This window comes from Lepidochelys kempii, chromosome 1 (assembly GCF_965140265.1).
Source record: "Lepidochelys kempii isolate rLepKem1 chromosome 1, rLepKem1.hap2, whole genome shotgun sequence".
Taxonomy (NCBI): Eukaryota; Metazoa; Chordata; order Testudines; family Cheloniidae; genus Lepidochelys; species Lepidochelys kempii.
In genome coordinates, this window is record NC_133256.1 from 227,748,166 (window position 1) to 227,760,997 (window position 12,832).

Consider the following 12,832-nt stretch of genomic DNA (forward strand, 5'->3'; position numbering starts at 1 on the left):
CCCCTAGTGGTTTCCAGGACATAGGGATCAGTTCTCCATTGCTCAAAGTGGGAGTAAAATCTTACCAGTCTGATTTGTAAGCAACTGTGCTGAGTAATGGTGAACCAGGCCCCGATCCTGCAATGTAACCCATGCATAGAGACCTTTGTGCCTATGAGGAGTACATTACAATATCAGGGCTCAAGTCTTCATCCTTGCTCTAGTCAGATTTTGAGGGGAGGAGAATCTTGCTAATTTGTATTAATGACTCAAAAGATTCATACCTGACCACACCATAAGGGCTTCAAGTCTCACTAAATTCAATAGCAAAGCTCCCACTGATTTCAACAGGATCAGGAACAGACCTTGTAGCAAACTAACAAGATTTTAAATCAAGTGTACTGCATTCCAGAGTGTGCTTGGTTCACTTATTCTGACCACAATCGTTCAGTTTTGATTATTCGTAGGACAGCCATGAACACCCTGTAGTACAGTTTGGAATAGCGGCACAAGACCAGTAGGGTTTTTGCAAGCACTGTTGCGTCTGAGGATTAACACAGTGAGTATGAGTGAGATTCTACAACATATTCAATGGGAATAATATCACGTGTACTTGCACACAGCTCCTCTGTAAAGATGGATTTGCAACTGGACAGGAAGCTGCAGTTATGTTTCTAAAGCGATGTCTTGCCACTGCAGTGCTGATAATACAATGATGGGTGTGTTGTAAGTACATACATAGGCTGCTGTGGTATTTCTTTGAAGCATGCATTCACTCCAGTGATGTAAAGATACCCTGACAAGAATGCATCAAAGCACACGTCCTTGCCTCCTTCATGGGATTACATAATCCAGATTTTTCTGACACATCTAAGCATTATTGCACTGTGGTTTCTATCCAAAGCAATATAAACCAAAAGCCTCGCACGCAGAGAGGCAAGTACAGGAAATGTAGTAAGAAAGTAGTAGGAGCATGAAAGCTTCTGGGAAGAAAGCATGCATTAGGGCAGGGGTTCTCAACCTCTCTCTTTCGGAGCCCCCCCCCCCCCCCCAACATGCTATAAAAACTTCACAGTCCACCTGTGCCACAATAACTGGTTTTCTGCATATAAAAGCCAGGGCCGGCATTAGGGGGTAGCAAGCTGGGCAATTGCCTGGGGCCCCATGTCACTGGGGCCCCGGCGAAGTTACATTGCTCAGGCTTAGGCTTCAGCTTCAGCCCCGGGTGGTGGGACTCAGAGCCCCAGGCTTCAGTCCCATGCGATGGGGCTTCAGCTTTCTGCCCTGGGCCCCAGCAAGTCTCACACTGGTCCCGCTTCGTGGCCCCCCTGAAACCTGCTCACGGCCCCCCCACCCCCAGATCCCTGGTTGAGAACCACTGCATTAGGGTACAAACCTGCCAACACCTCTCTCTCTGCTCCAACCTTCACTCCGTTAACCTCAACGCCCTAACCCTTAAACTGGCCCTTCTAAATGCTACACACTCTGGGTTAGACTCCTCCACCTCACACAGAGCATGAGTAAATGTGTGCGGAACTCGGGCTGCAGTGGGATGGAGTCTACAACCGTTATAGGACAGGCTGTGGGGCAACACTACAGATCCTGAGCTAGAACAACAGCTGCTGCCCCTCCACACACCTAGTGCAGATGCTCCCAGCTACTGGATATATGACAACCACAGATCCAGTCCCTCCTCTAGCACACAGGTAGATCAGAAGCTTCTATTCTCCCTGTCTCATAACACAAAAGCAAAGGGACATTCAATGAAATTGAAAGGAGGAAAATTCAAGACCAGCAAAAGAAAATAATGTTCACACAACACGTAATTATTCTGTGGAACTCATTGCCACAGGGGGTCATTGAGGCCAAGAATTCAAAAAGAGACTAGATATTTATATGGATACCAAGACCATCCAGAGTGAGCATAATAAACAACAAAATATAGTGGAAGGGATGTTAAACTTCAAGCTTTAGATCTTAACCGTAAGCCAATCTCTAGTTTTAAGAGACCAGAATGAGACACCTAAGGCGGGGGGCAGATTATGCCACCTCTGCCTACTGTGGGGTTCTTACATCTTCCTCTGAAGCATCTGGCTCTAGTCATCATAGAGGACAGCATGCTGGACAAGATGGACCTCAGGTCTACTCATTATGGCAATGCCAATAGTCCTATACTCTCAACGCTCCTCTCCACTTGGACCTAGCCTGGACCCACTCCCCCAGTGCGCAAATATGAAGACCACCCTGCACAACCATTTCACCTTCCCCCTTCCTGGAACAGGAGCACTGCTGGGGCTCCACAACATAGAGCATGGGCCCTCCTCCACCATGGCAGAATTTCACACCCAGCGAAAAATCCTGTTCCTCCCCTACATTTCATCCATCTGCACTCCTTTCCTGTAACCCAAACTCACACCTTCCAAAACTGTTTTCCCTGCTACCACAGTGACAGGGAGCCCAGTCTCTCACATCATGAGGAATGGCATTGTGATCATTGCTAGATTCAAGCTGAATTCTGCCTCACTTCAGTATTTAAAGGGATGAAACTGTAGCCTTCATCTCCCCTCCCTTGGCATCCTCAGGCTCTCAGATGTCTGCCAACCTCTTCTCATATCTTCTTTGCTGTTGGCTTTACTTCCTAGCACTTGTACGTGACCTCAATATCCAAGACAGTTCATGAATTATTATCCCTTTACATAGATATATATCTCTGGTTTGCAAAGGATTACATATAGCGATCTAAAGATTTTTTCATGAAAGAAAAACAAGACAAGTATTTACTTCCTACCTTGATCAGTTCTTTGAACTTGGAGTCTTCTTTGGAGTTGGGATCAATCATGGTACGTTCCTCATTTTCCTCTGGCCATTGAGAAGGGAAATGTCTAGTTAGAGCCATGACATGAACACACTGTCGAGGATACTGCAGGAGCTATTATTTATAAAGTTGTCTGGAAGTTGATTAAGAAATGGCAAAGTCTAATCATCATACTAGTGAGGGAACATCAAGTGATCAAAGCATGGGGAATTCTTTAGAGATACACTGAAGGATTACACAGTATTAACTTCCCTAAAATAAGATTCAACTGGCCTTCATCAGATCACGCAGCATAGTGTGTGTCAGGCTGTATCAGCTAGTCTCCTATATAATGTAGGCTCCTTGGGGCAGGGCTATGTCTTTCTCCAGATGGACCAGAGCGCATTAGTGGCACCCAGCTAACAATGATGATCATTTTATCCTTTCCTCAGTTATTTAGTTTTCATTTTAAGCTACATCACTAGACTGCAGCATCCCAAAGAACCCAGTAAGCTCACTGCATTGTGCTCCCTGTAACAGGGGTGATGCTGGATTATGGGTCATCCTCCTTTCTCCTGCCTTTTCAAATTCTACTGTAGAATTTGCTAGCTAGTGAGGACTGAACTTAGTCTGCTGCAACTGCACATAATGCTGAGTCAATGTCCGGCAGCAATACCAAGAGTGAAACTGACAAAGATTTAGGTCAAATTCAGTTGTGCCTGGAGGAAAGTGCCCAGAGCAAGTTTAGCAGAGGTGCAATCTGCTCCATTGCTGTGGAGCTGAAGAGTGGAAAGGAGAGAAATATTTTCTCCTTCTACCACCAAGGAGCTGCCAGACCAACACAATTTGGGAAGGATGGGAGGAGAAGGGAAAAGACACAAAAAGGAGATAGAAACGGAACAGGGACACAGAACAGGAAAGTGGAGTGGAATGAGTGGAAGAGAACAAGGAAGACATACACATGGGAAGTAGAGTGGGGTGGGACAGTTAGAAGGCATTGAGGAGGTGGCTGGCTGCATCAGAACTGGGGACCCAGCTTAGTTCCTCAGTGTTAGCAACAGCTAAGAGTACTGTAGCTAAAGCCACTGGCAAGGAAGCGTAGGGAGTGTCTTTCTACACAGTTTCTTGGGCCAACTGAAAGAACCATGCCAACAGGCTCTGGGGGAAGACCTATCTAGCTCTTCTGAGCTTGAGGAGGGTCTCCATAACACATGGGTGAAGGGAGGAGAGGCGAGACAGATAAAACAAGGAAGAGGAAAGAGAAGGGAAGGTGAAAGACAAAAAAATCCAAAGGAAGAGAGGAGACAAAGGAACAGAAGAGGGAGAGGGAGGAGTAAAGATTAATTTTAGAAAGATGATTGCATTTGAGGTTTTGTCCACTGAGCCAACACTTTGTTGAACTGGTAACAAATACATTCAAACAAAGGCTCCCACTATGTCTTTCCCCACCATAACTGAATGCATCTGTAGGTGCACACAACATTCTATCCTAGACGTGAATATTAAGGAGCAATGTTGTTACAGCCTGTTAAATTCTGGTGCTCCATTTCAACTAGCAAATTCAGCCCTCCCCACCTTTCCTCATTGTAATCTCCTTTGTTGCTGAAATGACAGTTGTGATTTAGTTTAGAACAGCTCCTATAAGTGGAAATGAAAGCACAGCTGCTACACTGCAACAGGAATGCAGCATCACAGCCTTGTTACATGATCCACTGCTCTGCAGCTAAAACAGAACGGGAGGGTTTAACTTTAGCTGTGCACATAGACATACAGGATGAAATCCAGACCTGCTGGAAGTCAATGGCAAAATTTCCATTGACTTCCACGGGCCAGAAGCCCATAGCATACACTTGCCTAAGATTTATGAGGCAGAAGCCTTTGATACATGAAACACATGCCTCACATCTCACTGTACCGTTTAAGAAGCCAGGCCTGCTTGAGTAGGTCTACTCTACAGCTGCGAGTGAGCCTACCTGCCCAGGCAGACTGACTTATGCTAGCTCCGCTCAAGCTAACATGCTAAAAACAGCAGCGTGGACACTGGCCCAGGCAGCAGCTCCACCCGACCCCCCGTGCTGCCACCTGACCTGGTCTACTCAGCCATTTTTAGCACTCTAGCTTGAGCAGAGCTAGCATGAATCCCTCTGCACAGGCTGGGAGGCTCTTTGCAGTGTGGACTTACCCTTTGTGTTGCCTTGATGTACACATGAATGGAAGATGGACAGAGATGCCAACACATAGTACCACAATGTGGTCAACCACACAAACAATATTATGGTCACAAAAAGGAGCTTTGATGGCCACAGTGCCATGGACAGAGAGCCCTCTGACCTGCACCACTATTCAGGCACCAGAACACAACGACCCACTGTCCCAGTATTACAGTTACACTGCTGTTAGTGATGAAGCTCTGCACTCACACTGGGTGGATATGAGAGACTGTACAATTGAGTGGGGTTTCCCTATACCTGCCCAGACATTTGAGCTCAGTTCTTTGCAGGGTGCACAATCTATTAAAAAACAATCAAACTGAACGTTGAAAACGTTTGCCAAATTTTCCACAAACCTAGGAAGAGCTTCTGATTCTGTAAGGTTTCCAGTTTCTTTTGGTTCTTTACTTCCTCTTGGCTACTGGGATGAGTCAAGCAGGCTAATGCTGAGGAAGTTACACCCAGCACACGCCCAGTCCATAAGATTGCAAGCTGGAACTTTCAAAAGAGATCTCACCCATGTTTGTGCAACACCCACATTTCCTGTGTGGGGCCCTAATCTTTCTCAGTCTCTCCCTCCCACCTTTAATAGTTAACAGCGGAGGGAATTAGAGAAGCTCTTTTTGTTTCTTTTTATATAAAGGCCTTGTATCCCATCTCTGAAATGAGTCAATACCAGATGCAGCAGAAGGCAGCATTAGGTCCCCCGCCTTTATTCCATTATGGAATAACCTCTACAGAAGTTAGTTTTCTTCCCCATTCTGGTCAGTCAGTGCCTGGCTTATGCCCAGAAGAATGCAGGTTTGTCTCTCTGGTTTCCTTTGCCTATTTAATGTAACTGTGGGTTTTCCCATTATCCATATAAACAGTTACTCCTTTTTTCAACTGCTCAGAATTATTTACCTCAGTGACATCCTGTGCCAATGAGTTCCACAGGTTAAAATATATATTGATAGGAGGAAAACATTTCCTTTTATCATTTTAAACTTGTTGCTTTTTAATTTCAATGTGCGCCTTCTTGTTCTCATACTATCAGAAAAGATAAATAGAAGCTCTCAATTTACCTCCTCTATTGCATTAATTATTTTATATACCTCTAGCATAGCTCCTCTTATTTGTCTTCTACAAACTAAACATTTATCATCTTTTCAATCTCTCCCACCCTCTGTTCATTCTCCAGACCCATATTTAGTCCCCTTCTATTTTTTCTATATCATCATTTGTGAGATGGGATGACCAGAACCCAATATAGCATTCAAGGCTGGAATGTATTATCCATTTATTTAATACGTACTTTGAGAAAAAGAATGGTCTAGTGGCTAGGCCTAGAGACCTGGAGCTGCGACACCCATGTTCAATTCCCAGTTCTCACACTCCGTGTGAGTTTGGGCAAGTAACTGAGGCTATGTCTACACAATGGACCGCAAGGCTGTACTGCTGCAGCTGCACCACTATAAGGTCTTCCATGTAGCTGCTCTCTGCCAGCAGCAAAGAATTCTCCCACTGGCATAAAAAAATCACTCCCAACAAGCAGTGGAAGCTACATGGCACTGTCCACACTGTCAGTGAAACTTATGTTGGTCAGGGGTGTGTTTTTTTCACACCCCAACTGACAAAAGTTTTGCTGACCAAAGTGCTAGTAGAGACATACCCTTGTGTGCCTCAGTTCCCCATTAGTACAATGGGAATAACAGGAATTCCCTACCTCACAGGGGTGAGGTGAGGATAAATACATAGCCTTAGTCTCTCTCTGCCTCAGTTCCCCATTTGTACAATAGGATAACAGAACTTGCCTACTTCACAGGGGTGTTGTGAGGATAAATACATTGAAGATTGTGAGGTGCTCAGATATTATGGTGACGGGGCCAGGTAAGTATAACAAGATATATATTCAGAATTATATTCGGTCTAATTATTTATACTTCCTAGCATTTATTTGCTTTTTTGACCACTGCTACACTATAAGCCAGGGATCGGCAACCTTTGCCACACGGCCCGTCAGGGAAATCCGCTGGCAAGCCGGGACGGTTTGTTTACCTGCGGCCTCTGCAGATTTGGCCAATCGCAGCTTTCACTGGCCGCGGTTCACTGTTCCAAACCAATGGGGGCTGCAGGAAGCGGTGGCCAGCACATCCCTCAGCCTGCGCCACTTCCTGCAGCCCCCATTGGCCTGGAACACAGGGAGCTGCGTTCGGCCGAACTTGCGGACGCTACAGGTAAACAAACCGTGCAGGCCCACCAGCGGATTTCCCTGACGGGCTGCATGCCAAAGGTTGCCAATCCCTGCTATAAGCCAATGTTCCCATTGAGATGCCCACAATGACGCCAGGTTTTTTTTCTTGTTGTTAGTTAATTTAGAAGCCAGCACGATGTGTGAGGATTTCAAATTATTCTTTCTGGTGTGCAAAACTTTGCACTGGTCAACACTGAATAACAGTGCCATCATGCTGCCCAGTCATCTAGCTTAATTGGGTCCCTCTGGATTTCCTCAGAGACTACTCTAATCGTAACTACCTTAAATACGCTATCTGCTCGTTTTTCCATCTCACTGCTCACCTCCTTTTTCAGATCATTAATGGAATACACTAAAAACATCAGACCTTGGCAAGAACCTTGGCACACCCCACCATGAAAACTTTTGGTATGTTGAAAATTGTTCCTACTCTATTTTCTGTCTCTTGACCAGAAACCACTGTATTCTGAACCACAACAGTACTTTTCATCTCATCCCAAGACTACTTAGGTCAGGTCTACACTACCGTGTAAATCCACCTCTTACCTCGCTCAGGAGCGTGAAAAAGACACCCCCCTGAGCGACACAAGACCTAAGCGCTGTCCACAGCAGCGCCACATTGGTGGGAGACGCTCTCCTGCAGACATAACGTCCGCCTCGCACAGAGGTGGAAAAATTATGCCGACAGGAGAGCACTCTGCCATCGGCATACAGCGTCTTCACCAGATGTGCTGGTGCACAGCAGCACTGGTGCAGCTGCGCCGATCTAGTGCTTCTCGTGTAGACCTGCCCTTGGTTTCCTTAATATGTGGCATTTTGCCAAAAACTTCTTGAAAGTTCAAATAAAATTATATTTATGGGCTCCTCTTTTATCCACTGTTTCACTGACATTCTCAAGTTCTAGTAGATTGGCATCCTTTACAGATGCTATGCTTGTCTGTCTTATCATATGATCATCTAGGTGTTTTATAATTCTATTTTTAATTACTGTTGCTTACAGTTTCTCTGGTACTGGAGTAAGGCTCAATGGTCTGTAATTCCTAGGATCACCACTAGCACCTTTGTTAAAGTTCGGTACAGTATGTGTTACTACACCAGGAACCTGGAGGGTGTAAGTGATATAAATGAGAGTTTCAATATTTATATGAGCACTTCAGCCAATTCATTCTTTCAGAAGTCTTGGAACACGACCCCTGGTGGCTTGCTGCCCTTTAATTTAGCTGTTTGTTCCAAGGCCTCCTCTTTTGATATGTCAATCTCTGACAGTGTCTCATCCTCATTACCTGAAAAGACTTTAGTTCCAGGTTAGGTATTTCCTCAATATCCTCTGTGATATGGAATGATGCAAAGAAATCAGTTAGTTTCTCCGCAATGCCCTTGTCTTCCTGATAGTCCAATTCTCTTGCTAGCTTCCTGGCTCTAACATACTTGAGTAGTGGACTCGCTGCTGTTCAAATTTTCTCTCAGCCCTTCTAATTTTTATTTTACATTTTACATACCATAGCTCATGCTCATTTCTATTGGCTTCAATTAACTTCAATGTTCAATACCTACGCACATACTGATCTCCATTAACACACACCCACTTATGCCTGTAGCATTAATACTGTACCTAATAGGGTATCTTCAGGGTGGATATCAATGGTGGTGGGAGACATTGGAGCGTTGATAGCATTTTTGCCCTCTTCCTGCAGGTCGCTCACTGAAGAGAAGAAAGGAAAAAGAAAAAAAGAAAAAAAACTTTTGTAAACGCAGAATTTTGTACATTTTACACAATTTTTAGCTACAGTGGGAGAATACATCCGGCAGGCCCATTTCAAAGCAAGTTTACAGCTTATGGAAATAAGAACCACAGCCGCTGTGGAATAGAATCAGAGAGTCAAAACATTTTGCCGTTTCATAAACAGCTGGTTAGCCTGGTGATTTAGCGGAAGTTATTTTGCAGGATCTTGAGCTTGCAGTAAAGACTAACTCAGAATTTCCATTTCCCACACTGGGAAGTGTTTAGAGCTCTGTGGACTCTCTCTCAGTCTGGAGTAAAGATTGTTCCTTTTGTGCACCTCATGGGGCTGCACATGAGACAGAAAGGGGAACTAAACACTAGTTCTTCTATGACGATAAGAATAATCTTTTCCACCTACGGTGACCAGATGTCCCGAATTTATAGGGACAATCCCGATTTTGGGGTCTTTTTCTTATATAGGCTCCTATTACCCCCTACCCGGTCCTGATTTTTCACACTTGATATCTGGTCACCCTATTTCCACCTGCAAGGATCACTATGTGCAACTATAATTAACAAAAAGCCTGAAAGAGCCCAAGGAAGACTTGAGAAACAGCAAAAGGGGTTTTAGTCCAACACTGGCACTGACATTATAAAGAGGCATAGTATGGGCTAGGGGATCAAGCATAAGACTGGAATCTTTGAACTCAAGCTGTAAACCCAAAGCTGCCACTGACCTCTCCGTAGGATCTTGGGGAAGTCGCTCAACTAGTCTGAGTCTCCATTCAGCCATTTCTAAAATGGATCTTTAGAGCAAGTTTCCAGGACTGTCACTCTGTATGCCCCTCTGAAGCCTAGAATGTCTGTTGAATCGGGGGAAGCGATGGAAACAGCAGCAAGCATGGCTGAAAGTTATTTTTGCCCAGAATACCACTGGGTTCACTTATGCCGGCATTCACGGTCTGTTACCATCCAGTTGTTAAGTTCTCAGCCATTTTGATTTTATGAATTACACCCATGTGACAGTAAGGCATGTATCTATGATACTCCAAGAGTCCTATTCCACTGCAATATCCGCAGTAACTCAACGAATCACCACCCTTTCTTTACAGCTAATTTTCGTTCAACAACAATTTCATTGGTTGTATGAGGGAGACTGAAGAGATGGTGGATTACTTGGCGCAGCTGTCACAGTTCCTCAAAACCACCCACACAACACCACAACCAGCACATATAATAACCCAAACATACATAACCCCTCATGGCAACACCACCCCCGCCCCCATCCCATTCACAACTCACACAAATCAACACATCTCCCCACACAATCCTCCTACAAACAAATCAACACAACTGACCCACGAAATAATCCCAACTGTCTCTCTGAAGCCTAGAATGTCTGTTGAGTCAGTATGAACGGATGGAAACGGCTACAGGCATGGCTGAGAGCCCTTTTTGTTTAGCATATCACCAGGTTCAATCAGCACTGGGATGTTCAGCCATTTACAGCTTCTTTTAGTTTTTTTAAAAACACACAACTTTACAAATTACACTGCTGCAGCAGTATGGCCTTTCAGCTACTAATATTAACATACCTAACTCTCACCAGTGTTGGATGGAATAACAGTGCTTGTGCACAGTTAGAAAAAAAGCAAAAGAATTGTATGTGCTATTAGTATCATCACATGTTATTAACGGATATTCACTTTAAAGCTCCTATGGATAACAAAATCAACCACTTATTTTAAGTTAAAGGAACAGATGGGTTTGAAATAAGACAAAAGCACTGTACAAGGAAACTATGTAGGCTACTGTAATACACAGCAGCTCAGTGTGGTGCTCTGCTGATCTCTACTAGTGGCTGGTATAGAGATTGATGAGCCTGCTACCAGCCTTGGCTAACAGCTGGTTTACTTTAGCTCAAGAAGAGAAGGTTCATGCTACTAGATCCAGAGGCACCATGTTCAATCTCTGCTGACAACAACCCATTGCAGGGCCTGGTGCTACACCGTGGTTAGGGATGGATAAAGTCCAGTAAAAAATAAAAACACACGATCAATCTTCACCCCCCTAGGTTGAAGCTTGGATAACTTTTGCTGCTGCTGACATGTTCAGTTTCACATCCTTCTGCACTGCATGGTCACGGTGAGGAGTGAAGGTGGAAATGCCAAAATATCATGAGAAAGCAGCTCTTGCAGTATTTCGGACCCATCTGAAGGCGGCAGTAGAATTAAGGTAGAATCCTTAGGATCTGGTCTCCCTAGGCTATCACGCTTTGAAGGAAGATCAGGAACCCAGGAGTGGAAAAAAGAATATCATCAAGAGCAGTGAGAGTTAGCAAAGGACTATTGGATAGGGGAGAGACAGGACTACGTAAGGGGGAAAATCTCAAAATTATGGTGGATCCTGGTCCTATTTATCCTTAATCTGCTTTTACCATGAAATGCTAGAAATCTCCTGTTCTCATGAGATTAACAGACCAAGAAAAAGTTAGAATACATTAGGGTGGTAGATAAGCTGCCACATTTATGGATGTTTCTCCCAACCTTTTTAGGTTTGCCTATTGTAACCCACACACCTCCTGGGTGTGGTGTTCTGTCCCATCGAGTGGCACTGAGACCACTGAGAGAGAGATTAATGAGTCTGCTCTACAGCCTTAACTAACAGCCATATGGCTTTCGTTTCATTCCTATAGCTCCAGAGGTCCCAGGTTCAATGCCACCTGCCAACAACTGGGGGTCTGTCGACGTTACAAGTGGAGGCTTGTCCGGGATTTCAACTGGGAAGTCTCTGAAGCTCGGGATGCACTTCCTCAGCTAGGGGAAGTATGTAACGCATACACCTTCTGGATGTGGTGTTCTGTCCCATTGAGTGGCAACGAAACCACTGAGAGAGAGATTAATGAGTCTGCTCTATAGCCTTAGCTAAGGGCCATATGGCTTTTAGCTCATGCAGTAGAGGCTCATGCATTAAGCTCCAGAAATCCCAGGTTTGATTCCACCTGCTGACGACTGCGGTTTGCCAGCATTACACTATCACCAGCTTCACATAGCATTGGCCACCGAGGAAGAGTGTGGTGGACAGGGATACAAAGACCTAGGTTCCAAGGCACAGTAAAAGCAGAACTTTAAGTTTGCAGATAACCAGTCCTTCTCCGACCTACCAAAAAAGAGCAACATCACTCCAGGAATGACAAGAATGTTTTCATTGTCTGTGCAGGAGACTACACAGGAGGCCAAAGTCCTTGAGGCTCTTTTGGGGCAAAGCAAGGATATCCATATAAACTGGGAAATAACCACAAGCTCAAAAGAGCAGTCCTTTCCTAGGGAAAAAGGCAATCTAAACCCCATCAATCTCCCATCAGGCAGTTCTTTAAAAATATATCCCTACTCCCCTTTCATGCAGTGAAATCAACCCATATACTCTAGCCATTTATATATATATTACACATGTCACAAAAAGTCCCATGTCACCACTCTCCACCTCCCCACCATACAGAAAGAGGATAACAGAGAATTAGAATGCTTGGGACACACACGTGATAATCTCCATGCAACATTTCACTGGCATCCAAAGAGAAGGCACTTAAAACCATTTATCACTTTTCCTAATGAGGATTTCAAGAGGTGAACTAGTTTCTGCTTTCTGGCAGACTATCAAGTAAGTATAAATTTCCTGAATGCCACATGTTGTCCTTATGTCCCCAGAAGCAACAAATGCCAGATTCATACATTTTGAGAGCCTATGGATTAAGATCCATGTTAAAGTGACCTGCTAGAGTTAATATGCAACAAGAGTGTGTGCTGCCGGTAAGAAGGTACAGCTCACTTTTGGTATTGTATACTTCTTGCAAAAGGACAGGAGCAAAACTGCATCCTCTACTATATATGGAA

The 12,832-nt window shown here is 44.5% G+C and overlaps 1 protein-coding gene across 5 annotated transcripts in view; it reads right to left on the reverse strand.

The window, feature by feature from the left end:
- Positions 1 to 12,832, reverse strand: part of PARVB (parvin beta) — a 97,543-nt gene that overhangs the window by 52,234 nt on the left and 32,477 nt on the right. For all 5 annotated transcript variants that reach the window (XM_073316524.1, XM_073316514.1, XM_073316551.1 and 2 more), the window contains exons 2-3: positions 8,829 to 8,918; positions 2,768 to 2,838 (exon numbers count right to left, since the gene is read on the reverse strand). In XM_073316524.1, the coding sequence (XP_073172625.1) occupies positions 2,768 to 2,838; positions 8,829 to 8,918 (161 nt within the window). The remainder of the gene's footprint in view (positions 1 to 2,767; positions 2,839 to 8,828; positions 8,919 to 12,832) is intronic.